Here is a 25,953-nt window from a genome sequence, read left to right on the forward strand (position 1 = left end):
TTATTAGGACCCTTGCAGTTATATTTAGGACCTATCCAAAATATCCAGGATAATGTCCCATCTCAAAATTATTAGTTTAATGACATCTGGAAAGGCCTTTTTGCTACATAAGATTAACTAACATTCACAGATTCTAACAATTAGGACATGGACATCTTTGCGTGGGAATGGGGCATTATTCAGCCTATGACAACCTCTAAGATTTTTTTAATGGCTAAAATGCTTTTTTTGTCATTATTTTTACTATCCCTTCATTTTTTTTCTTTTTTAAGCATTGGGAGTGAAAGGCATTTTAAAAACAAAACTATTTCATTACCTTCTAACCCAAAGAAAATACTAACAAAAGATAAAATTGTATAGAGTAACTTGGCTTATGCTTTCATTTTATGAGAGTCTAAGGAATGGGTATTATCAATCCCCCAATAATGAGAGTAGGAAGGTAAACTGGGCATGTTGGACAATATTTCATTTCTTCTTCGGATCTTTCAAATGTAGTTTTATTGCTATGACTGATATGAGTGTCTAAAATTTTAAGTCTCAATCACCTGTGATTAAAAATGCAGAAATCAGCTGGGCATGGTGGCTGATGTCTGTAATCCCAGCACTCTGGGAGGCCGGGTGGAGTGGATCACCTAAGGTTGCAAGTTCGAGACCCACCTGGCCAACATGGTGAAACCCCAACTCTACTAAAAATACAAAAATTAACCGAGTGTAGTGGCAGGTGCCTATAATCCTAGCTACTCAGGAGGCTGAGGCAGAATTTCTTGAACCTGGGAAGTGGAGGTTGCAATGAGCCGGGATCGTGCGACTGCACTCCAGCCTGGGTGATAACACAAGAATCTGTCTCAAAAAAAAAAGAGGAAAATACAGAAACCAAAGATGAAGGTAAATGAATCTTAGCTGATTGTCATTTGGCTCATCTATGATACTGACTCTCCATTTTTGCATATATAATTAGGAATTAATACTGAGCTTTTCCTTCTTCCCACAGTCATAAAAAAAAATCTGTTTTTTTCTTCAAAAATAATGCTTGATCTTTAGCCCTTTAAAGGTATTTTTCAGATAACTCTTCTTAATATCCTGAGCTTTTCTTGAGGCAACTCATTAATATATTGATTCTGAGAAGAGTATACTAAACTCTCAGCACGTTATGTAATTTGTCTTTATGCGAAAGATGATCTTTTCATTCTTTCTCTTTTTTATATATTTCTTTTAGATATGTCTATCAATGCAATGCTTATTACAAAGTTAACTGGTTGGAAATATGTAACACAGAGCTCAATACAGAGGCAAACTATAATTTAACATCAGTAAAAGACTGGTAATTAAAATGTTAATATCATGCAAATGTCACTTTTTATACAACAGAAAATTTCAAGACACGAAGTCACGGAGTACTTAGGCAATGGAACTGTGACCTGGATACTTACCCTCAACAACAAAATGAGTAACAATGCCAATTGCAATTCCTATGATTGCTACAATTGCTAATGTGAAAAGAGCTAGCCGTACTGAGTCCCAAAATTGCTGCTTTCTTTGATATTCAACTCGTGAGAATTCAGCTTCTGAAAATTCAACAGGTCTGTGATAACAGAAAGAAAATAGAGACAGTAAAAATTCATTATAGTTCAAATTTATGTTTACTATGTTCCTCTATGAAAATAGTTTATACTGCTAAATAACAGTGAGCAACTTAGACCTTGAAAAGACCAGTAGGTTTTAATTTGCCTATCCCCCCCCCGCAAAAACCCAATCACAGTGTGAGGTTTAGACAAAGTTCTGCTGATGTTGACATTCAAGTGAGGATATCTTCCCACTACATTTTATCTGGCTTATTGGCAATTTAAAACTTTGGTAGTGAAACACAAAGACTGCTTTCAGATTTTAATATAACTACTTTTAAAATAACCTTAACAATTTCTTAATGGCACGTTGTACAAGTAGCAACATTACTTTGGAAGACCTGATCATGGCTCTTTTCATTTACTAGCACCTTCCAGTGAAATAAAAAAATGGTGAATTGTACTTAGTAAGATTCCACCACTTATGAGCATCCTTCACTTACATTTGACTCACATGACCCCACTGGTGCATTACCTCCATCACTCAAAAATATCTTACCTCATTTATCTTTTTCCAACTTGAAAGTTGCTATTTATTTACTTTATTGTCTGAATTCTCAAATAAGATTCAATATTGTGATATCTTTCAAGTGAAATTTTTCTGTAAATGTCTTTATGCTTTTCTCTTTACTTAATATTTATTGTGAACTTCTTTCATTAAATGAGATCATGAAAAAGTCCTTAGAATAGTACCTACCACATCAACATAATGTTTCAGAAACTGTTCGAGATCCCTAAATGTAAACAGATTTTAAGATAAACTCTTTGTCTTTGGGATGCCCACACTTTAAAAGGGGAAACAGACATGGAAACAGGTAGTTATTACGTAGTGTGAGCTGTGCCAAAATAAATTTGTACAAGAAGAGGGAGCACTAAACTTTTTCAAGGGTTGTGTCGGGAGATTTTATTAAGAAAGTGACATGATTACAATTTTCAGGAATAAAAGCTCACCAGGTCAAAAAAAAAAAGGACAGAGAAAATAGCATGTGGGGTGTTGCGGGGGAAGGGAGGAATGTGAAACAGCATTCATTACTAATAGGGGATAAAAATATAAATAAAACATGACTTTTGTCCTCTAAGAATTTATTGTCTCAATATATGTTAAGATTGCAAGTCTTTCACAAGACTGCAATTCTGGGAAGAGGATATGGTAGAGCTGGTGGGCTGGGAGTCTCATAAGCCAAAGTAAACACCTGGAAATTTCCTCTGGAGGAGGTGGAAAGCCAACAGAAATTTTAATTAGATTGAAGAGTTTTGAAGATTTAGAAAAGTCACACAGATGTGAATGAGGATAGGGATTAGGGCAAGAGTGCAGACAGGTGCACAGAGTGCAGTTTAGAGGTCATATTGATGGTCCAGGAAGGAGACTGTGAGGACCTGAACTGAGGCTACGGAATGCGGTGGAGAGGAGGAGATGGATTTAGTTGTAGTTCTTGAACTTTGTCGAATGACTGATCAGCTGTGGGACAAGAAAAGGATTAATGGCCCACTTGTTTGGATGTCCAGGTAAATGACTGTGACTCCAGGCAAGATGAGGAATATTAAAGGAGAATAGCGTTTCCAATAAAGACATCAATATAGTTAAGAAAGAGCAATTTGCTGTCCTTAGACTTGGGTCTGGGTCTGAACCAAGTGAAAAATATCTGTTTTAAGGCCTTTCTCTTTGACTCATTTTATTTTAGTTGTATCACTAATATGTTTATATGATTCTAATAAAGCAACTGTTAAGGTTAGAATTACATAACCTAGAGAAAAAATGAAAAAGTTACTATGTACTCATGTGAAATATCATTCTTCTCACCCATAATCGAAGTCTCTATTTCCAAAACCTATGGCAATAAGTAGTTTGAGTATGTAGCTTGTGAATATTATGGCTGCTGTAATTATTTTATTATTCCCATTCCTTTTCCCCCCTTAGTTTTGTGGGTTTCATTACTGTACTCTGATCCCTTCAAGAATGATGAAATAACAAGAATCAAGTTTAATAAAATGTAAGGGGTTGATAGCCAAATATCACATCATGGTAACACTGCATCGTTGTAAAGGGACTTTTTAAAAAATCATAGTCGCATTTGAATTTAAAATAAGTTTCTTCTGCCTAGTGATTAGCTATTTTCAGTCTGATGTAACTGGAATGTTGCCTTCTGTCTAATGTGGAAGTTGAAATAAGTTTTACCAAATGCCCATTTATGTGTTTTGAAGTGTAGCTGGCAGGTACAGTATGCAGACACCAGCCAAGTGCAAAGGAAGTGATGTTTACCCTAATTGCAGAAAATAAGGTCATAATAAAATAACAAAGTGTTCAGAAAATTGTTAAGAAATGTGTTGGTTAGGCTGTTGTGAAAAGCTTGTAATAAACATAATAAATAAAACAAAATATATTCAGGGCATTCTTAATTATGCAAGAAACTTTGAGATTTTTACTATATTTTAGATATATTTGTTAGATGTATAAATAGTTTAAGCTTTGAAAAAGATTATTTAGATGACATTTAAATTCCCTAATGCCTTTAAAATTCCTATGTTTCTCCTGATTTGTACATGACAATTTTTTGTTCATTTAAACCTGAATGAGTTGGATGCTAAATGGAACCTTTCAACAGCATTTTTTTAGAAAAATAAATTTTATTGTGTATATTTAAAGGATATAGCATGATGTTAAGGAATACATATAGATAGTACAAAGGTTTCTATAGTGAAACAAATTCACTTATCCTTTATCTCACCTAGTAACCATTTTTTGTTTTTGTGGCAACAGCAGCTAAAATCTACTCATTTAGCATGAATCCTACAAGAATACAATTTTATTACCTATAGTCCTCATGTTGTACATTAGATCTCCAGACTTTCCATCCTACATATCTGCTGCTTTGTATCCTCTGGCTGACATCTCCCCATTTAATTGCCCCTGTAACCACTATTTTGTTTGCATCTCTGTATTTTTTATTTTTTAAAAATATTACACATCTGAGAGATAATGCAGTATTTTTCTCTCTGTTTCTGGCTTATGTCACTTAGCTAATATCCTCCAGGCTCATCCATGCATGGCAAATGGCAGGATCTTGGTTTTTTGGGGGGCTCAGGAAAATTCCATTGTATATATTATTTACCACAACTTCCTTATCCATCTGTCTGTCAATGGACACTTAGGCTGTTGCCGTATCTCAGCTATTGTGAATTATGCAGCAATGAACACGGGAGTGCAGATATCTTTACCAGATGAAGATTTCATTTCCTTTGGGTATAAGCCCAGAAGAGAGATTGCTGGGTCGTATGGTAGTTATATTTTTAATTTCTTTAGAAACCTCCATACTGTTTTTTAAAATGTCTGTACCAACCTACATTCTCAGCAGCACTGTCCTAGGTTCCCTTTTCTCCACACCCTGGTCAGCATTTGTTACCTTTTGACTTTTTGGTAATGGCCATCCCAAGGCGTGTGAGGTGGTATCTCATGTTAGTTTTAATTTACTTTTTTTTGATGATTAATGATGTTGAGAACCTTTTCATAGACTGTTGACCATTTTTATGTCTTCTTTAGAGAAATGTCTATTCAGGTCTTTTGCACATTTTTTAATCAGGTTATTTTTCCCCACTATTGGGTTGTATGAGTTGTTTATAAATTTTAGATATTAACCCTTTCTCAGATATACAGTGGCAAATATTTTTCCCAATCTGTGGGCTGCTTTTTCATTTTATCAATTGTTTCTTTTGCTGTGTAGAAGCTTTTAAGTTTGATGTTGTTCTGTTTATTTATTTTTGCTTTTGTGGGTTGAGCTTTTGGTGTGATAACCCAGAAATCATTGCCAAAGCCAATGTCCAGTAGCTTTTACCCTATGTTCTCTTCTGAAAGTTTTGTAGTTTCTAGTCTTCTATTTAGGTCTTTTATCCAATTTTGAGTTGTTGTGTTTTTTTTTGTAAGGTGTAAGATAAGGTTTTAATTGCATTCTTTTGCTTGTGGAAATCTTGTTTAATTTACCATACCAGTACCATTTATTGGTACCAATACCACTTATTCAGAAACTATCCTTTCTTTATTGAGTCCTTGTGATGCCCTTGTCAAAAATTAGTTGACCACGGCCAGGCACAGTGGCTCATGCCTACAATCCCAACACTTTGAAAGGCCAAGGTGGGTGGATCACTTGAGTCCAGGAGTTTCAGGCGAGCCTGGGCAACATGGCAAAACTCTGTCTCTACAAAAAAAAACTTAAAAAAATAATCAGGTGTGGTGGCACATGCCCATAGTCCCAGGCACTTAAGAGGCTAAGGTGGGAAGATCACCTGAGCCCAGGAGGTCAAAGGAGCAGTGAGTTGTGATCATGCCCCTGCACTTCAGCTTGGGTGACAGAGTGAGACCCTGTCTCAAAAAAAAAAAAAAAAATTAGTGACCATATGTGTTTGGATTAATTTCTAAGCTCTCTGCTATGTTTCACTGGCCTGTTTGTCTTTATGCCAGCATCACACTGTTTTGATTAACATAGCTTTGTAATACAATTTTAAATCAGAAAGTGTGATGTCTCAAACTTTTTCTTTCTCAGAATTATTTTGGCTACTCAAGGTCTTTTATGGCTCCATACAAACTTTGGGAGAATTTTTTTCTACTTCTATGAAGAATGCCAATGAGATTTCGATAGGGATTGTGTTAGATCTATGTATTTCTTTGGCTAGTCTGGACATTTTAACAATAGTAATTCTGATTCAGAACATAGGATATCTTTCCATTTATTGGCATTGTCTTTATTTCTTTCATATTTTATAGTTTTGGCACACAGATCTTTCACTTCCTTGGTTAAATTTATACTAGGTATATTAATTTTTAAATTTTTGATACTATTGGAAATAGAATTGTTTTCTTCATTTATTTTTCAATTAGGTTGTTATTTGTGTGTTGAAATAATACTGATTTCGTATGTTGATTTTGTACCCCGAAATTTTATAAAATTCACTTATTAGTTCTAACAGTGTTTTGTGGCATCTTTGGGATTTATACATTTAAGATCATGTCAGAATAATTTTACTTCTTCCTTTCTGATTTGGATACCATTTCTTTCTTTTCCTTATATGACTGCTCTTGCCAGTAGTTCCAGTACTATGTTGAACAGAAGTGGCAAGAGTGGGCATTCTTGCTTTTTACAGATGTTGGTGGAAATGCATTCAGTTTTTCCCCACTGATTATGATATTGGTTGTAGGTTTTTCATAAAGGGCATTTATTGGGTTGAAGAATTTCCCTTATGATGTGGTTTGGCTGTGTCCCCATCCAAATCTCATCTTGAATTGTAGTTCCCATTATCCCTACATGTCATAGGAGGGACCTGGTGGGAGGTAACTGAATCGTGGGGGTGGTTACCTCCATGCTGCTCTCATGATAGTGAGTGAGTTCTTACAAGATTTAATGGTTTTATAAGGTGCTTTTCCCTGCCTTCATGCTGTACTTCTCCCTGCCATTGCCATGCGAAGGACATGTTTGCTTCACCTTCTGCCATGATTATAAGTTTCCTGAGGGCTCCCCAGCCCTGCAGAACCATGGGTCAATTACACCTCTTCCCTTTATAAATTACTCAGTCTCAGGTATTTCTTCATAGCAGTGTGAGAATGGACTAATACACCTTCTATTCTGAAACTGTTGAGAATTTTTATCAAGAAATAATGTTGAACTTTATCAGAGATATTTTCAATGAAGATAATCATGAGGCTTTTATCTATCATTCTACTAATGTGATGCATCACATTGACTGATGTATGTGTGTTAAACCAGCTTTGCATGCCAGAGTTAAATCCCACTTGATCATGATGTATAATATTTTTGATGTGTTGCTGGACTCAGTATATTTTATTGAGCATTTTTGCATCAATGTTTATCTAAGAAATTTGCCTGTAGTTTTTTGTTTTTTTTTTTCTTGTGATGTCTTTGTCTTCTTAGGTATCAAGGTGATGCTGGCCTTGTAAAATGTGTTGGAAATCATTCCCTCTAGGTCTTTTTTTTTTTTTTTTGCAAGAGTTTGGGAAGTATCGGTATCAATTCTTCTTTAAATATTTGGCAAAATTCAGCTGTGAAGCCATCTGGTCCTGGGCTTTTTTTTGTTGGAAATTAACAACCTTTTATCATACTTTGTATTGCATCTATTTTAAAAGATAAAATTATGTTTGTTTTTTAGTTCTTTTGAAGGTGGAAATGTTTGTTTTGCTGTATTTTCTTTCTTCATGTTAAAGTAAAATTGGAATAAAAATGAGAAATATTCAACTCAAACCTACTCTTTCATGTAAGTAAACTTTTTAAAAGTTAAACAGAAAATGTCTGTATATCCTCTAAACTAGTGATGGGTTTTTATGATTGAAATAAATACAAGTTGACTGGGTTTAATTCTGGCTTTGCTACTATCAGCAAGCTAGTTAAATTCTGTACTTCAATCTCCTCATCTGTAAAACAAAGAATAAAAGTCTTTCATGGCTTTGTCAGATCCAAAATAATACAAATAATAAATACCAGTAAATAATCGGTGGATAGTCCCGTTTCTTTCAAACTCTAATGCAAAGGGATTTGTTTTGTTCTGTTTTTGGTCTTTTCTTTAAATATAATTCTTCAGATGACCTGACAGTTTATAGTTAAGAATATTTCTGTATTTTCTCCAGAGTAATCTGTATAATTACTGTTAAAGTTACTCATTAATATTATTTTTTAAATGTATAAAAATAAATGTTTCTGAATTTCTTGCAAAATGAACAAAATGACGTCTAGAAGCATAAACTTAAAGAATATAAACCTATCAGTATTTACTGCCAAAATTCTCTATTTTAGCTGCTTTAAGATATTAACCACTCAGCAGAATTAAAATCTTGATCTACAGGCTGAAGGTAAAAAACACAGAATATTTAAAATAAAACCGATACATCTGTTAAAAAAACTTGTGGGATAATGCTTTATCCATTAATAATTCAATGTGGACACTGAATAAAATGACATTGTTGTGACATCACATTAATGTTGTAATGAGACATAAAATAACTATCATTATTGTGTCCATATCATTAAAAAAATCTATTCAAATAAACAGAACACAGTAACTATTTCTATTTAACTATTGCTATTTAAATTACCAAAAAGCCTTTTGGTAATTTAAATAGAAATAAAACTTGAATAGTCACAGTAATGGAGTACACATCAAAACAGTCCAATGTAGTTCTGTGGATGGCAGTGGGATTCCCTTTGGGAGATCTCTTTCTATGGTAGGTCTATTGGCAATATTGCAAAGCATGAGTCAGAAACACTGGCAACGGAGACAGTAAAAAGGAGGAGCTACTTGTGTTGTTGCAGCATTGAAAACGATAGAGCCATCTAAGTCGTGATGATGCTGGTATTTTCATGAGGAGGCAAAATTTGCTTTGGACTCAATAAAAATTCCAAAGATAAGAAACACTAATCAGAGGATTGCAAAAAATGTCCTTGGATTTCTCAAAAGGAATATGAGGGCATATTCTATAGATGTCATTATGATAAGTGACTTCAGAAGCATCAAGAACTGGCAAAGTGGTGGGAAACTGTGGGGGAGTGGCAGTTACAACTATGAGTTAAGACATCAAAATTAGCTTCCTATCAGCTAGAAATGACTGGTTTGATAAAACAGTCAGTGAAGAAAGCTGAAATTGTGGAGTGTGGGCAGAAACTGCATAGCATCCTGCTCCTTTATTGGAATGTGTAATAGCTCTGTACATGGGGGAAAATATTAAATCTTACTTACATAATAGAATATAATGTAAAACATATAAGACATTTAAAGAAACTGGTTATAATAATTTCATGAGTTTTCTGAAATTTTCTTTGAAAACATTTTTTAGACCTTTGAGTTCTAGATTAAGTACAAGATCTATCTCTCTTTATAGCTGACTTTCAAAATCTTTATTACCATCTTGGAAGCACTACTCTCATGCTATGGTATCAGCAAGGTCAGCTATACCTCTGATAGTAGCTACACAGGTAACAATACTTAGTCACTTAATTTCATTCATACAAATACAAGGAGCATTTCTGCAGTTTTCTTGTATTAGAATGGTCACATTTTCCACCTCAAGAAGACTTTATAGTTACTATGACTGCCAAGTATAGTATTAATAAAAATAAATTTCATTCATTCATTTAACACATGTTCAGTTAGTACATGTTCATTGGACATCTACTATGTTCCAGACACTAATTTAGTTACTATGGGATATGGCCGTACTAAGGATATAGACTGCCTTTATGTGTCCCAATGGAAAAGACAGTTTGTGCAATAAACAAATCTATACATAAATGTCAGGTATCAAGTAAGAGGACAGAGAATAACCAGGGTACAGTGAGGGAGGTGGTAGGATTAAGGTGATCAGGGGAGATCACTCTGCAAAGGTGATATCTAAGTGGAGACATGATATCTAAAGATGGAGCCATGTAACTATCTGAGGGGAAAATGCTACAGCAAAAGAAATAGTCATTACAAGGACCCTGAGGTAGGAGCAGACTTGGTGAATTTGCAGAAGAGCAGAAGGTCAGTGTGGCCAGTAGGCAGTGTGCAAGTGGAAGAGGGAAGATGATGGGCTCAGAGATCATAATAGACCACATCATAATCCAGCAGGCCACAATAAGAACAATTTTGGTCCCAGCAATTTGAGAGGCCAAGTCGGGCAGATCATGAGGTCAAGAGATCGAGACCATCCTGGCCAACATGTTGAAACCCCGTCTCTACTAAAAATAGAAAAATTAGGTGGGTGTGGTAGCACTTGCCTGTAGTCCCAGCTACTCGGGAGGCTGAGGCAGGAGAATCGCTTGAACCCAGGAGGCAGAGGCTGCAGTGAGCTGAGATTGCGCCACTGCACTCCAGCCTGGAGACAAAGTGAGACTCTGTCTCAAATTTAAAAAAAAGAACCATTTTGGAGTTTTGATCCCTGTGGATGGGACTGATCTTTTTTAAAGGATCACTCTGTGGATAATACACTGGATGGAAGGCAGCAGCGAAGATGTGAAAAGTGGAAGCAGCAAAACTGATTAGGGGACCCATGCAATAGTTCAGGTCTGAGATGATGGCTGCTTGGAGTAGGATGCTAGCAGTGAGGAAATCAGAACATATAACTGGATTCAGAATATATTTTGAAGTTATAGCTGACAGAATTTGCTGATGAATTGGTTGTAGAACATGAGAGAAAGAAAAGAGTTAAGGAGGATGCCAAGGTCTTTAGTCTGTGCAGAGAAAAAGGATAATCCAGTGGATATGGAACATTTTGAAAGTAGTGACATCGTTCTCAAATTAATGCTTATATACCACTCTAGTGTATAACACAGACTTAAAGCAAAGATATTCTGGGATGGAGAGGGTGTACAGAAGTCTGCCAGTATGTAATCTGCCCACTGGAAGGGACCCCTGAGACACATTTGCAAGAATTAACTGCTGAATTTCACATGGACTACAATCGCTTCAGCAAAATCCTGAAGATCCTCCATGAGGGAGCCCTGGGCAGCATGATGTGTCACCCAGCCCCTACTGATGTCTCTTGCATTCCGTTCTCCAGCCTTTACATGCCATGTACCCAATGAGCACACCTTCAGTTTTCTAATGTCACCTCTATAAAATCTTTCCAACATATACAACTCCTGGGTAGGCTTTGACTTGTAAATAAGGAACCAGCATGCCATTTATTTCCTCTCTGTCCTCAGAAAAGATTATTGCTTCAGAAGAGGTAGAAAAGGCTGTGATGTAGAGAAGTTAGTCTTTGATAAAGGGACATGCTTCCTCTGAGACTAGCTGTAGTACAAATGTATTTGTAAGTACGGGGGTAGGGATTTGAAGGATTCCTTTTTTATTTTACCCAGGACCTGACGGAATCACAGAATTTACAGTTAACTTACAATTATTCCACTTCAATCACCAATACTAACATCCACTTTATCAGAACACTACCATAATGTTGTCTAGCCTATTCTTCAAACCTTTCCTTCTAACTTCCTGAGAAAGCTCCCCTCACCTTTGCTTAGTCTGATGACGCTTTTTAGGCATGCATTCCCAAAGTTCGCATCTCCTACACTAACTATATTTTCTTAGGAACATTCAAAATGGATATAATCCATATGTCACATCTAATACAGTCAACAAGTTCTAATTGAGCACCTACTATGTAACCTAACGCTATTCTAGGTGCTGGTTATTCTCTAGTGAACAAAAGAAGGTCCGGTACTCCACTAACAGAAATAAAATCACTTATACATTTACAGTTCCTCCCACCGTTTGGCCAAACCAGAGGGTTAAATTCTCTTATTGCCTTGGTGAAAAATTAGGGTCATGCTGAGAAACCATATGCCACATATCTTTTATAAATTAAGAAATATGAATAGGAATTTTATACTAGGTGGATATAATGATGAAAGTACAGCTCTCTAAAAATTTTATGTCTGCTTCTTTCATTCAGAATTTAATGCTTAGCTTTGTTTTAAATCAACCACCTAAATAATGTCTCAAAATTTGAAATAAAGAGCCAATAGTTTATGTTGACTAAGTTTATATATTAGTTCAACTTAGTAACACAAAGGAAAGAAGGATGAGTTGGCCAAGGGTTTAAGTACAAAAGAGAAGTTATTTGTCAGGACTATATAAACATCCTTTAATAACATATGACCAAATCAAATCTTTATGATCATCCTACATGACCCTCCAATGGGCTTATTTCTGTGTTTGTTTTTAACATCATTAAAACAAGAAAACACTGGGCAATTAATTTGAAGTTGGTGAAGTGAATCCATGAGATAATTGATGACATCAAGATGAGGATTTAAATATTTGATTATACTTGGTACAAAAGAAATTAAACAACAAAACATTAAATTAAATGCAGTACACTCTTCTATGTGCAGCATAAATATTTACGTGCTAATCAAGTATTCTCACAGCAGTAGCCTTGGGGGGAAATACTTTTTATGTCTTACACATGTCTTAACATATTTGTATGCAACCTGAAGCATAGATACACATTAGATATTCCGTTTGGGCACAGTCCATTCTACTTCTTGCCAAAAAGCCTTCATTTCTGGGAATACTTGTGGTTAATAACATCTCCTTAATGGCATGGGTTAACTAAGGTTAATGACCTTCCTTACTACACACATATACACACAGATACACAGAATGAGACTCACATGTTAATGGTGAGAAGCAGCAATGGAGAACAAATACAATATTCATTTTAAATGCTATTTTAGATGCACGAAGGAAACTGTGAACCTCAGCAAAATCCACAGACTCAGACCTCTTCCTCCCCAGTGTTTAGCCATGGATATGTGGCACAGTAAAATCAAATCACCAGAACTGGACTGTCTTTACTTATGGTCTGCTCTGTGGGCAATTAAAAGGCATAAAGTTTGTTTTGAGAGATTTAAGTTGAGAGATAGTATAACATACTAGTTAGAAGCCCAGATTCTGGAGTCCAGCTGATCTATTTTAAGTTCCAACTCTGACATTTATGAGCAGTATGATTGTAGGTAAGACACTGAAACTTTTTTTACCTCAGTTTTTTCATCTGCAAAATGGGTATAACAGTATCTACTTGATATAATTCTTGTGAAAATAAAATGAGATAATATATTTAACATGTCAAAAGTGCAATAAATGTTATTGCTATTATTAAAATGTTATCCGCTCACTGATTTTTATTTTAAAACACTGAATGCCTAGGAATAATCAAATCCAAATGTCTTTGTTCCTCTTCGGTATGACCACTTTATTTTTGTTCTCACTTTAGTGAAATGTTTTTCTGCTTTCTTATTTAACTTTCTTGTCTTTAAAAATAAAATGGCTATAGCAGGAGTCCAAGGATGGGAATGGACAGTACAACTCTTTAACCATTCTTCAAAACCATAGTACTAAGTCCTTTCGAAATAAACAAGGCCATCATAAATTTCAATTTCATTTTCTTTTATGCCTTATTTAGGCTGAAGTCCACCAATTAGAGGCTGTTTTTATACAAATTCCATATAGCATTAAGCATGATGATGTAACATAACTAAATCTCAGTACCGTTCCCCCAAAACATAGGTACAGTCCCTTTTTTATGTGACTTGTCTAGTCTACTTTTCCCAGTTGGAGCTCATGCATCTACTTTCACAATCTTCACCCATCTCAGTTTTATATTTCCAAAATGACTCTTTCTCATGCACTGAATCTCTTAATAAACACAGTCTTTCCAAAACTTTTGACTACTCCTGTGGTAACTCAGACATCTTTGCCTACTGTATTAAAAACAAAACAAAACAAAACAAAACAAAAAAACATGAAACAGATGGCCCAATACTTGTAGACAGCAGCTGATTTTACCACTTACTAACTGTATATGCTCTCTATACCCTTCAGTTTCTTCATCTGAAAAATGGTGATAATGGCCCTAAATTTCTGGACTGTAGTGAGGTTTAGGGACAATATAAATTAAGTGCTTAGCACAATATCTGACAGGTAATAGGCTATAAAAGAAAACTATTATAATTATTATTCTTCATCAACTTGAAACTATAATTATCTCAATGAAACTCCCCAAATGCCATCATGAGGGGGAAATGAAATTTGTGTTATTTCTACTTTGCAATATTTTTCTGCCAGCATGGTGGTGGACAGTTGATACATTTTATCTCAAATTTACCCAATTCTTTTTAGTAGTTATTTAATAGCCTCATCTAATGATTACTTCAGTAAGGCTTAGAGAGACTAATTTAGGCAAGGTAAATTTGGCGAGTATTGGAACCAAGATTTGGACTCAGAACTATGATTCCCAATTCTCAATTATTTCTGTACTCTATAAATCTTCCTTTGATATTTAACCCATAGATAACTAAAACCAATGATTTGGGCTAAGTTCTATCTCATTATGTACTTACTTATCACAATGGAGTCTTAGCCTTTCTTCCTATTTCCACATTTCTCCGCAGCAATCCATCAGACACTCTGTGATTTGAGATATTTTGGAAAGCCTTTGATACTGTCTCTTCTGCTCAAATGTCTTTTTCTACCTACTGTCTACTGAATCAAGCCCACACTCCACAGCATGAACTCATACCTTTTCAGTCAAGCATTTATTATTTTCATTGACGTTTCAAGTTCAGTGAGTCTAGCTTCCCTACTGAACTGTCTTTGAGCCTTTGAACATGCCCCCACACTTAACTGATCCTGCTCAAGCTGTGGACCCCATCGGCACTGTTTTTTTCCTACTTCCCTACACTCAAATCCTATTCACCCTTCAAGATCCAGCTTAAATGTTACATCTCCATGGACCTTTTCTGAATCCCTAGTTAAAAGTGACATCATTTTATTAATGCCAAACCTATTTGGGGCTAATATTTTTATGTTATTTGTTGTGCTGTCTCGCTAAGCTTATGTTCCTGTGGTGCCCTATACTTTTCCAACCTTAAATTAATAATAAAAATATAATTTGATTGAGCCCAGGAGTTATAGTACAGCCTATGTAGTGAGACTCCTGCCTCTAAAAAATACTAATAATATATCAATAAATAATCAAATATTATTATTGGTATTGATTCTAATATCATTTTTACCCAGCTAGACAGTAAACCCCATAGAGCATGAATAGTACCTATTTTGCTCATTGCTGTAACTCCAGTGTCTATCACAGTACCTGTGCCTTAGTAGTGTTTAATAAACACTATTGAGTTAGTATATAGACACTATAATCTACCTCATTTAATATTCTTTTATGCTAATAATTATACCTTCTCTTAGTTTATAATTTCCTAAAGGGCAGAATCTATAGCATTCTTCTCTATATCTCTTCCAGAGTTCCTAAATATGTGATTAAAAATATTAATAAATCTTCCCTCTACAAAATTTGCTCCATAGAAAGTAAAACTCTAAAATATTTATTTTTCTAATATTATACAAATATTGACCTAGTTGACATCTATAGAACACTCCACCCAACAACAACATAATACACATTCTCTTACACTGCATATGCAAAATTCATCAAAAAAGGGCACAATCTGTTTCATAAACATGCCTCAACAAATTAAAACAAATTAAATCTTATAAAGTATGTTCTTTGATTATAGAGAAATTAAATCATATCATAAAGGGTGATTCTGGTGAGGTCTCAGATAGAAATGAGAAACGTGTTATTGGACAATGGAGAAAAGGCTATTCTTGTAATAAAATGGCAAAGAATTTGGCTGAATTGTTTTTGTGTCCTAGTGTTCTGGGAAGGTAGAACCTGAGTGACGAAATTGGATATTGGCCAAGGAAATATCTATGTGAATTGCTAAAGATATGGCTTGGCTTTTCTTGACAGCCTACTGTAAAATGAAAAATGTAAAAAAAAAAAAAAAAGCAATATCCGTGAAGTGCAGTAAAGTGAATCACAACAAAAAGAAGTATGTCTGTATTAATATCACACAAAATCAACTTTAAATCGAGGGTTTTGCAAGAACTAAAGAAAGATGATACGTAATTATAAAGGGGTCAATTCATCAACATAACAAATGTTAAAACAATCCATAAATGTGTATGCAACTAACCACAGAGTTGCAAAGTACTTGAAGCAAATACTGTTATAATGAAGAGAAGTACACAAATCCACATTATAGTTTAAGACATCAACACTCTTCTCTCAGTAACTGATAAAGTAGACAAAAATTGATAAGGAAATAGTATCTATTAGCAATATTATCAACCATCTTGACCTAGTTGACATTTATAGAACACTCCACCCAACAACAGCATAATACACATTATCTTCCACTGCATATACAAAACTAATCAAAAAAAGAGCACAATTTGTGTCTGGGAAGTGAGGAGTGCCTCTGCCCGGCCACCCATCGTCTGGGAAGTGAGGAGCGCCTCTGCCCGGCCACCCATCATCTGGGAAGTGAGGAGCGCCTCTGCCCGACCGCCCCGTCTGGGAAGTGAGGAGCTCCTCTGCCCGGCCACCCATCGTCTGGGAAGTGAGGAGCTCCTCTGCCCGGCCACCCCGTCTGGGAAGTGAGGAGTGCCTCTGCCCGGCCACCCATCGTCTGGGAAGTGAGGAGCGCCTCTGCCCGGCCACCCATCCTCTGGGAAGTGAGGAGCGCCTCTGCCCGGCCGCCCATCGTCTGGGAAGAAGTGAGGAGCGCCTCTGCCCGGCCGCCCCGTCTGGGAAGTGAGGAGCACCTCTGCCAGGTCGCACCGTCTGGGAAGTGAGGAGCGCCTCTGCCGGGCCGCCCCGTCTGGGAGGTCTACCACGGAGGCCAGAAGCAATGTGGGGGCTGGACATGTTGGCTCACGCCTGTAGTCCCAGCACTCTGGGAGGCCGAGGCGGGTTGATCACTTCAGGCTAGGAGTTCGAGACCAGCCTGGCCAACATGGCGAAACATATGAAAAATACAACAGACCAACCAACCAACCAAGCGACAACAAAACAGGTCTACCCTGGAGTCATACTCTAATTTTTTCTATTTTCCTCCCTTTCTGATCCTTTATCCCACTTTCTTTTTCTTCCTCTTCCTTCTCCTTCTTCTTTGTCAAATAGAGGATTGAGTTATTATCATTGATCCATATAAAGTCCCTCTCTCATTTATTTTCTTTAATTCCCACTCCCCATTTCTATTCCCTGTCTTCCCATGTACAACCTTCCTAATATGTTTGATATGCATCTTTTTGTTTGTATGTATTTTTAGAAAATGTTTATTGTTTTGTGTGCAAAAAAAATTAATAATAAAAAAAGAAATTTAAAAAAAAAAGAGCACAATTTGGTTCATAAACACACCTCAACAAATTTTAAAAGATAAATCTTATAAAGTATGTTCTTCGATTTTAAAAGAATTGAACCACAAGTTAATAACAGAAAGATATCTGGAAAATCCCCAAATATTATGAAATTAAACAACAAGCTTCTAAATGACTTAGGAATTAAAAAGAAGTACAAAAAACTTAAAAAATATTTTGTTTTAAATGAAAACATAAAAAATTTGTGAGATGCACACAAGGCAATGATTGGGGAAAATTTATAGATTTAAATTCTTAATTAGAAAATAAGAAAACAATAATCAGCCCTACCTTAAGACACTGGGAAAAAACAGGGTAAAGTAAACCAAATAAAAGCAGAAAAAAGGAAATAATAAAGAAACTAATGAAATTGAAAACAGTAGAAAAGTCAATAGAAACAAGTCAGTTCATTATAAAGATATATAGAATTATTTAGAAAAAAAGAAGGCACAAATTTGCAACACCAGGAATGAGGAGAAAGATATTACCATAGACCTATTAAACATCAAAGAATGATGAATAAATGCTATGAATAACATTATGCCAATAAATTTGCTCATGTAGATAAAATGGATAAATCTTCTTGAAATACAAAAACTTTCAAAGCTCATTCAGGAAGACACAGATGTCTGAATAGTACATCCCTAAAAATAATAACATCAATTTAAACAGATTCTGCCAGAAAATAACAGATTCTGCCAGAAAATAGAAAAAAAAGGAAATGCTTCCAATTTTTTTAATGAATCCAGCATATTCTGATAACAAAACCGAAGACATTATTTTTAAAAATTGGACAAGTTAGAGTTTCCTAAAGGGAACTGGAAAAAAAAAATCAGATGAAAGCTCCTCTAAACAAGAAGTAAAAATCTTTAAAAAATGGAATTCAGGAGTACCTAAAACCGATATTATATAAAAACAAGTGAGATTTATCTTAGAACTACAAAGTTAGTTCAAAATTTGAAAACCAATCAGTATAACTCATAGTATTTACAGACCAAAGAACAAAACAGAAACAAAAACACTCCTATGTGATCATCTCAATATATTCAGAGAAAGCATCTGAAAAAAACTTAACCTTAATTCATTATTTAAAAAAAAAAAAAAAAAGAAGAAGAAGAAAGCTTTCAACAAGCTAGGGATAGAAGAAAAATTTCCTGGCCGGGCGTAGTGGCTCACGCCTGTAATCCCAGCACTTTGGGAGGCCAAGGCGGGCGGATCATGAGGTCAGGAGATCGAGACCATCCTGGCTAACACGGTGAAACCCCTTCTCTACTAAAAAATACAAAAAAAGAAAAATTAGCCAGGCATGATGGTGGGTACCTGTAGTTCCAGCTACTAGGGCGGCTGAGGCAGGAGAATGGCATGAACCTGGGAGGCAGAGCTGGCAGTGAGCCCAGATCGCGCCACTGCACTCCAGCCTGGGCGACAGAGTGAGACTCCATCTCAACAAAAAAATAAAAATAAAAAAGAAGAAGAAAAGTTTCTCAAGTACATAAAGCTCTTCTAAGGAAATCCTATAGCTAATATATGCAATGGTGAGACTGAATGCTTTCTTTTAAAGCTCGGATCGGAGCAAGGATGTCTGCTCTTATCACTCCTATTTGTATCGGAAGTCCTAGCCACTGCAATAAAGCAAGAAAAAGAAATATAAAACACACAAAATGGCAAGGAATAAATTGCTTTTATTAACATACTATAAAGAAAATCCTTGAGAATCTGCCATAAAAAGACTAATACGTAAGTTAACAAAAATCACAGAGGGAAAGGTCATACATAAAAATCAAACTATTTCCATATACAAGCATTTAACAAATAGGTACTGAAATTGTAAAAGCAGTAACATATACAATAGCACTGAAAACTATGAAATAATTATCTGTGAATCTAACAAAATTTTTAACATATTTAAATGGAAAAAATTTTAAAGCATTTATGAAAAATAAATAAAACCTTAAAAATTGAGAAAGATATATTATGCTTAATTAGAAAAGTTAATCTTGTTAATTTGACAATTCTTTCCAAGTTTAACTGTATATTTTCAGCAAGAATCAACTATCAATCACAAAATGTGAGTCCTTCAGCTGAATAATTTATTGTTTTTCAAAATTATTTTGGCTTTTCTAGGTCATTTGCTTTTAAATATCAACTCTAGAATTGTTTCTTTCTTTCGCAGAAAAAAAAAAAACCCTAGTTATAAAACTTAGAAAATACAGAAGAAAATATTTTTGACCTTGAAGTAGAAAATATTTTGTAGATAGGAAATACACACGTATTAGAATGGCTACAGTTTTTGTTTTTTTTTCCCAAGGGAAAATAACTAGAATATTCATACATTGGTGTTGGGAATGCAAAATGGTACCTCCACTTTAGAAACTGGTTTGGCAGTTTGAAATGAAGTTAAACATTAAAAAATGCACTGATAAATGGAAGGACATTCCATGTTCATAGACTGAAAAAATGAATATTGTTAAAATGCCCATACTACCCAAAGCAATCTACAGATTCAATGCAATCCTGTCAAAATCTCAATGGCATTTTTCACAGAAATAAAAAAAAAAATCCTAAAATTCATCTGGACTCACACAAGACCCCAAAAAGGCAAAGCAATTTTGAGCAAGAACAACAATGCTAGAGGTACCACACTCCCTGATTTCATAGTATACTACAAAGCCATAGTAATCAAAACAATATGGCATTGGCATAAAATCAGACATATAGACCAATGCAACAGAAGAGAGAGCCCAGAAATAAACTCATGCATCAGCCGGGCGCGGTGGCTCACACCTGTAATCCCAGCACTTTGGGAGGCCGAAGCGGGCGGATCACTAGGTCAGGAGATCGAGACCACGGTGAAACTCCATCTCTACTAAAAATACAAAAAATTAGCCGGGCATAGTGGTGGGCACCTGTAGTCCCAGCTACTCAGGCTGAGGCAGGAGAATGGCGTGAACCCGGGAGGCGGAGCTTGCAGTGAGCCGAGATTGCACCACTGTGCTCCAGCCTGGGCAACAGAGCGAGACTCCGTCTCAAAAAATAAATAAATAAATAAATAAATAAATAAACTCATGCATCTATGCCAACTGATATTTGACAAGGGTACCAAGAACACACAATGTATAAAACATAGTGTCCTCAATAAAGAGTATTAGGGAAACTAAACATCCACATGCATAAGAATAAAATTGGGCCCTATTTCACACCTTTCATAAAAATCAACTTGAAATGGATTGAAAACTTAAATATAAAACTGAAACATTAAAACTCTTAGAAGAAAACATAGGGACCAAGCTTCTAGATGTTAGACTTGGCAATGATTTATTGGATATGACATGACACCAAAAGCAAAGGCAGCAAAAGCAAAAACAGACAAGCGGATTACATCAAACTAAAAAGCTTCTGCACAGTCAAGGAATCAATTAACAAATTAAAAGGCGGTCTACCAAATGAGAGAAAATATCTGCCAGCCATGTATCTGATAAAAAGTTAACATCCAAAGTTTATAAGGAACTCCTACAACTCAACAGCAAAAGACCAAATAATCTAGTTTAAAAACGGACAAATAGGCCAGGCACGGTGGCTCACGCCTGTAATCCCAGCACTTTGGGAGGCCGAGTTGGCGGATCACGAGGTCAGGAGATCGAGACCATCCTGGCTAACACGGTGAAACCCTGTCTCTACTAAAAATACAGAAAATTAGCTGGGCGTGGTGGCGGGCACCTGTAGTCCCAGCTACTCGGGAGGCTGAGGCAGGAGAATGGCGTGAACCCAGGAGGCGGAGCTTGCAGTGAGCCAAGATAGCACCACTGCACTCCAGCCTGGGTGACAGAGCGAGACTCCGTCTCAAAAAAAAAAAAAAAATGCACAAATGACCTGAACAGACATTCCATCAAAGAAGACACACAAATGGACAACAGGTTTATGAGAAGGTGAACAACATTCCTAATCATCAGGAAAATGCAAGTCAAAACAACAATGAGATATCACCTCACATCTGTTAGGATGGTTGTTAGGTTGAATAGAAAGTTGGGTGTCTCCACTGAGAAACCCTTTGGGCTATGGTTGGCTCCTGGTTCTCAACTGTCAATTCACTGAATTATAAAAATAACTATTAATTACTATTGATTCTTCAGCAAAATCCCCTTAAAACACATTCCTACATATATTTCACACCCAGATAGTCTCAATCAGATACTTCCATCTCTGTGGCTAAGGGCTGTTCAAAAATGGACATGCAGTTCAACTCTGGCCAGTGATATGTGAGGGATAGTTGGGAAATTGTTGAGAAATACTTCTTTTCTTCTAAAATAAGTCAAACTGAGAGATAACTCCTTACTGTTTTCTCTGAATATTGTTGTGTCCCAGTGTGACACCTGAGACTGCTACAATTCTATGAGAAGCAAGCTCCAAGAGAAACTAACCTGAGGACAATGTGGACTCACAAAGAATACCAAAGTAGAAAGACAGAAATAACCAGGGTCTCATATCACACATTTGAGGGGCTGGATCAAATGCCACTGAGAACAGCCCAGCTTTTGATATTAATATTATATTAAATAACAATTTTTCATATTGTTAACACCAACCAGTGTGAGGCTGAAGTTTTAATTAATTGCAATTGAAAACACCCAAATGAATACACATACTTAAACATTAAGTCCCATAGCCTCAAGAATCTTCCAAAAATATGGAAGGCTTTTTATCTGAAACTTCAAGAAAGGTTTTAATTCAAACTGTATTATAACATAATTTTGGATAGTTCAAACAAGGACTTTTCTATTACACATATACAAAAACAGTTTTAAAAAAATACTATAACCCACCAAAGAGAGAAACTTCCTGTATATTTTATGCAATTTAAAGCACCCATTACATATGCTTGATATACTAATTACAATATATTTCTAGCAATTCTTTGATAACAGGTCTTTAGTCATATGCTTGGTAAGTAATTCTGAGATTTCTTAATTCATTCAAAAAATACTTATTGAAAATTTTTGCTGGCTGAAGGTGAAATGGTTAACCATACATACTCAAGGAGTTTATAGGCTAGGGGGAAATACAAATATTAAAAAATGTATATGTAAACAACATAATAAAAATGGTAACAAAAATGAAAGGTGCTCTTATATGTCTATAACAAGGAAATCTTATCTGGAGTAAGGGGTCAGGGAAGGTTTCTCGGAGAATATTTAAATGAAGACCTGAAGGATCATCTAATTAGGGAGAAAGCAAAAGAATGAGTTGCACGTCTCATTTTAAATCAAAAGCTAGAAATAATTAAGCTTAATGAAAAAGTCATGTTGAAAGGTAAGACAGGCTGAAAGCTGGGCCTCTTGTACCAAACAGCCAAGTTATGCAAAGAAAAAGTTCTTTGAGTAAATTAAAAGTGTTATTCCAGTGAATAAACAAATGATAAGAAAGTAGAACAGTTTTATTGCTGATACGGAGTAAGTTTTGTGGGCTGGATAGAAGATCAAACCAGCCACACACAACATGTGTTAAGGCCATAGCCTAATCCAAAGCAAGGCCCTCTCTTTAATTCTTTTATTCTATAAAAGCTGAGAGAGGTGAGGAAGCTGCAGACAAAAATTCTGAAGCAAGCAGAAGTTAGTTCATGAGATTTAAGGAAAGAAACCATTTTCATAACATAAGAGTGCAAGGCAAAGCAGCAAGTGTTGATGTAGAAGCTTCAGCAAGTTATCCAGAAGATTACTTAAGATCCCTGATAAAGGTGGGTAAACTAAATAACATTTTCTATGTAGGCAACTTTCATAGCTAGAGAGGACAAGTCAATGCCTAGCTTCAAATACCGGGTGACTCTCTTGTTAGGAGCTAATACAGTTGGTGACTTGAGGATGAAGCCAATGCTCATTTCCATTCCAAAAATTCTAGGGCCCTTAAGAATTATGCTAAATCCACTTTTCCTGTGCTCTGTAGAGGGAAGAACAAAGCCTGATGACAGCACATCTGTTTACAGCATGGTTTACCAAATATTTTAAGTCCACTGTTGAGACCGATTGCTCCAAAAAAAGAAAGATTCCTTTCAAAATATTACTGCTCATAGACGATGCATACCTGGTCATCCCAGAGCTCTGAAGGAGATCAATGTTGTTTCCATGCCTGCTAACAGGAGTCTATTCTGCAGCCCATGGATCAAGGAGAAATTATGACTTTCAAGTATTGTTATTTAAGACATACATTGATAAGGCTATACCTCTCATAGTAGCAACTGAATGCCTTCTGGAAAGGATTTACCATTCTAGATGCCACTAAGAACATCTGTGATTTATGGAGGGAAGGTCAAATATCAAAATTAACAGGAATTTGGAAGAAGTTGATTCCAACTCTCATGGATAATTTTGAGGGGTTCAAAACTTTGGTGGAGGAAGTAACTGCAGATGTAATGGAAAAAGCAAGATAACCAGATTTAGAAGTGGAACCTGAAGACATGACTCAAATGCTACAATCTCATGATACAACTTGAACAGATGAAGAGTTGCTTCTTATGGATGAACAAAGAAAGTGGTTTTTTGAGATAGAAACTATTCCTGGTGAAATGCTGTGAACACTGTTGATATGAAAAGAAAGGGTTTAGAATAATACATGTGCGTAGTTGATAAAGCAGTGGCAGAGTTTCAGAGCACTGACTCCAACTTTACACAAGTTCTGCTCTGAGTAAAATTATCAAACAGCATCACAGGCTACAGAGAAATCTTATTGATGAAACAAGCCTCATTGTCTTATTTTAAGAAACTGTCACAGCACATCAACTTTCAGCAATCACCACCATGATCAGTTAGCAGCCATGAATATTAAGGCAAGACCCTCACCAGCATAAAGATTATGACTCACTGAAGTCTCCAATGATTGTAAGCATTTTTTTTCATCAATAGAGTATTTTTCATTAAGGTATGTGCCTCTTTTAGATATAAGTTTTCGCACATTTAATAGACCACAGTATAGTGTAAACATAACTTTTACATGCACTGGGAAATGTAAAAAATTTGTGGCACTCACTATTGTGATATTCACTTTATTGCAGTGGTCTGGAATAGAACCTGCAATATCTTCAGGATGTGCATGTATTAAGTCTCACCTCCCCTTCTATATGACCCACCCAGCTGGCTGGATCCATACTTCTTAGGTCTATTCTTTTTTTAGTTCTATAAAATATCTCAATGGCCTCTCAATTAATTCTGTTTTTTAAAACTCAAGTCCAATTGTTTCAACCAAAATAATTTTAACCACCCACATCTAACAGCCCATAAAATGTTTCTTAAGGAATCAAATTCTGTTACTTGTGACTGAGAATGTGAAAACACCTAAGGAGACAAAAACAGAATTAAAATAGTGACTGAAAAAGAATTCATAAATTGTCCAGTACCCTCTCTTCTGAAAAATATGTTATATTACTTATTGATGTTGAATATTTTTGGTATGCTATTCCTAGAAATAATTCAATATTTTGTCTCCTATTCAAAGCTATATTAATTATAATACATTTGAATTTATAATAAACACCAGTTCTATTTTATTTTATATATGTATATATATAACATGGAGGCTAAACAGAATGTGCTATGGCTATGCAGTTTCTGGCAAAATAAGTAACCAAATACATAAAAATAAATTTTAAAACACAGTTGTTTTCAATAAGCAGCCAATGTTCTTCACTTAGCTTCCTGTATGATTGATTTAAATATTTGTATCTCAGTGGTATTTTGCAATCCAATTCAGGGGAAGGAGCTGTGATGAAGATATAATTGTCCTAGAGAGATGTGATCAACAATGTTCACAGCTAATATAATCTGCATATTAAATAAACAAAATTAACATGTCCCAGAATCTGCCTGTCACATTTCTAAAGGGCCATGTGTGAAAGAGGTAATCGGTATGTTAGAGTGCTGCATACGAAGACCTTTGAGAGCTTCTCATTCTTGGAATGCTCCCTTCTAATGCCAAGTGGCCTTATCATTGCCCAATCAACTCAAAAAACAACCCAAATGCTATTTCTTAAGATTTATAATTTTTAAATAACCACTTTTTTTTTTGAAGATTTGAGTATGTATTAAGTGATTCATTAAGACCTAATTAATTGTTATAATAAAATCACCTAATTCTCAAGATGTTTAAAAAGATATACCATATAGTATAGGATAACACAGAATAATTACATTTTAGCTGTTGAGCTTTAAAAGAAAAATACCTTACAAACCATGTGTATAGTTAAAACAATGTAAGTATTAAACTTTGTGTAAGAATACCTAAAATTCTATTATTGAATTTCATATTCTGATAGACCCTACTTTTATTTCCATAAGTAGATCAATAGAAATTTACTTCTCTATTTGCATGAAAATCCATTAATTTATTATAGTACTGTATCTGGCTACAGATAAAATTCTGAAAAATAATTACAGCCAGGAAGAAAAGCTTATTTCATAGCTGTATGAATGATAATACCAATATTTCATTAAGTATACCGAGGGATTTGGAATCTAGCTTTCATGTATTTTCTCCTATGCAGTTAAACATTGTAAATGAAACAATAGTTTTTTCAACATTAGCATATGAA

At 35.4% G+C, this 25,953-nt stretch overlaps 1 protein-coding gene across 1 annotated transcript in view; it reads right to left on the minus strand.

The window, feature by feature from the left end:
* Positions 1–25,953, minus strand: part of LOC116468278 (transmembrane protease serine 11F) — a 79,736-nt gene that overhangs the window by 45,573 nt on the left and 8,210 nt on the right. The window contains exon 2 of the mRNA XM_032151898.1: positions 1,431–1,582. Coding sequence (XP_032007789.1) covers positions 1,431–1,582 — 152 coding nt within the window. The remainder of the gene's footprint in view (positions 1–1,430; positions 1,583–25,953) is intronic.

Source organism: Hylobates moloch, unplaced genomic scaffold (genome assembly GCF_009828535.3).
Source record: "Hylobates moloch isolate HMO894 unplaced genomic scaffold, HMol_V3 SCAFFOLD_2, whole genome shotgun sequence".
NCBI classification, from domain to species: domain Eukaryota; kingdom Metazoa; phylum Chordata; class Mammalia; order Primates; family Hylobatidae; genus Hylobates; species Hylobates moloch.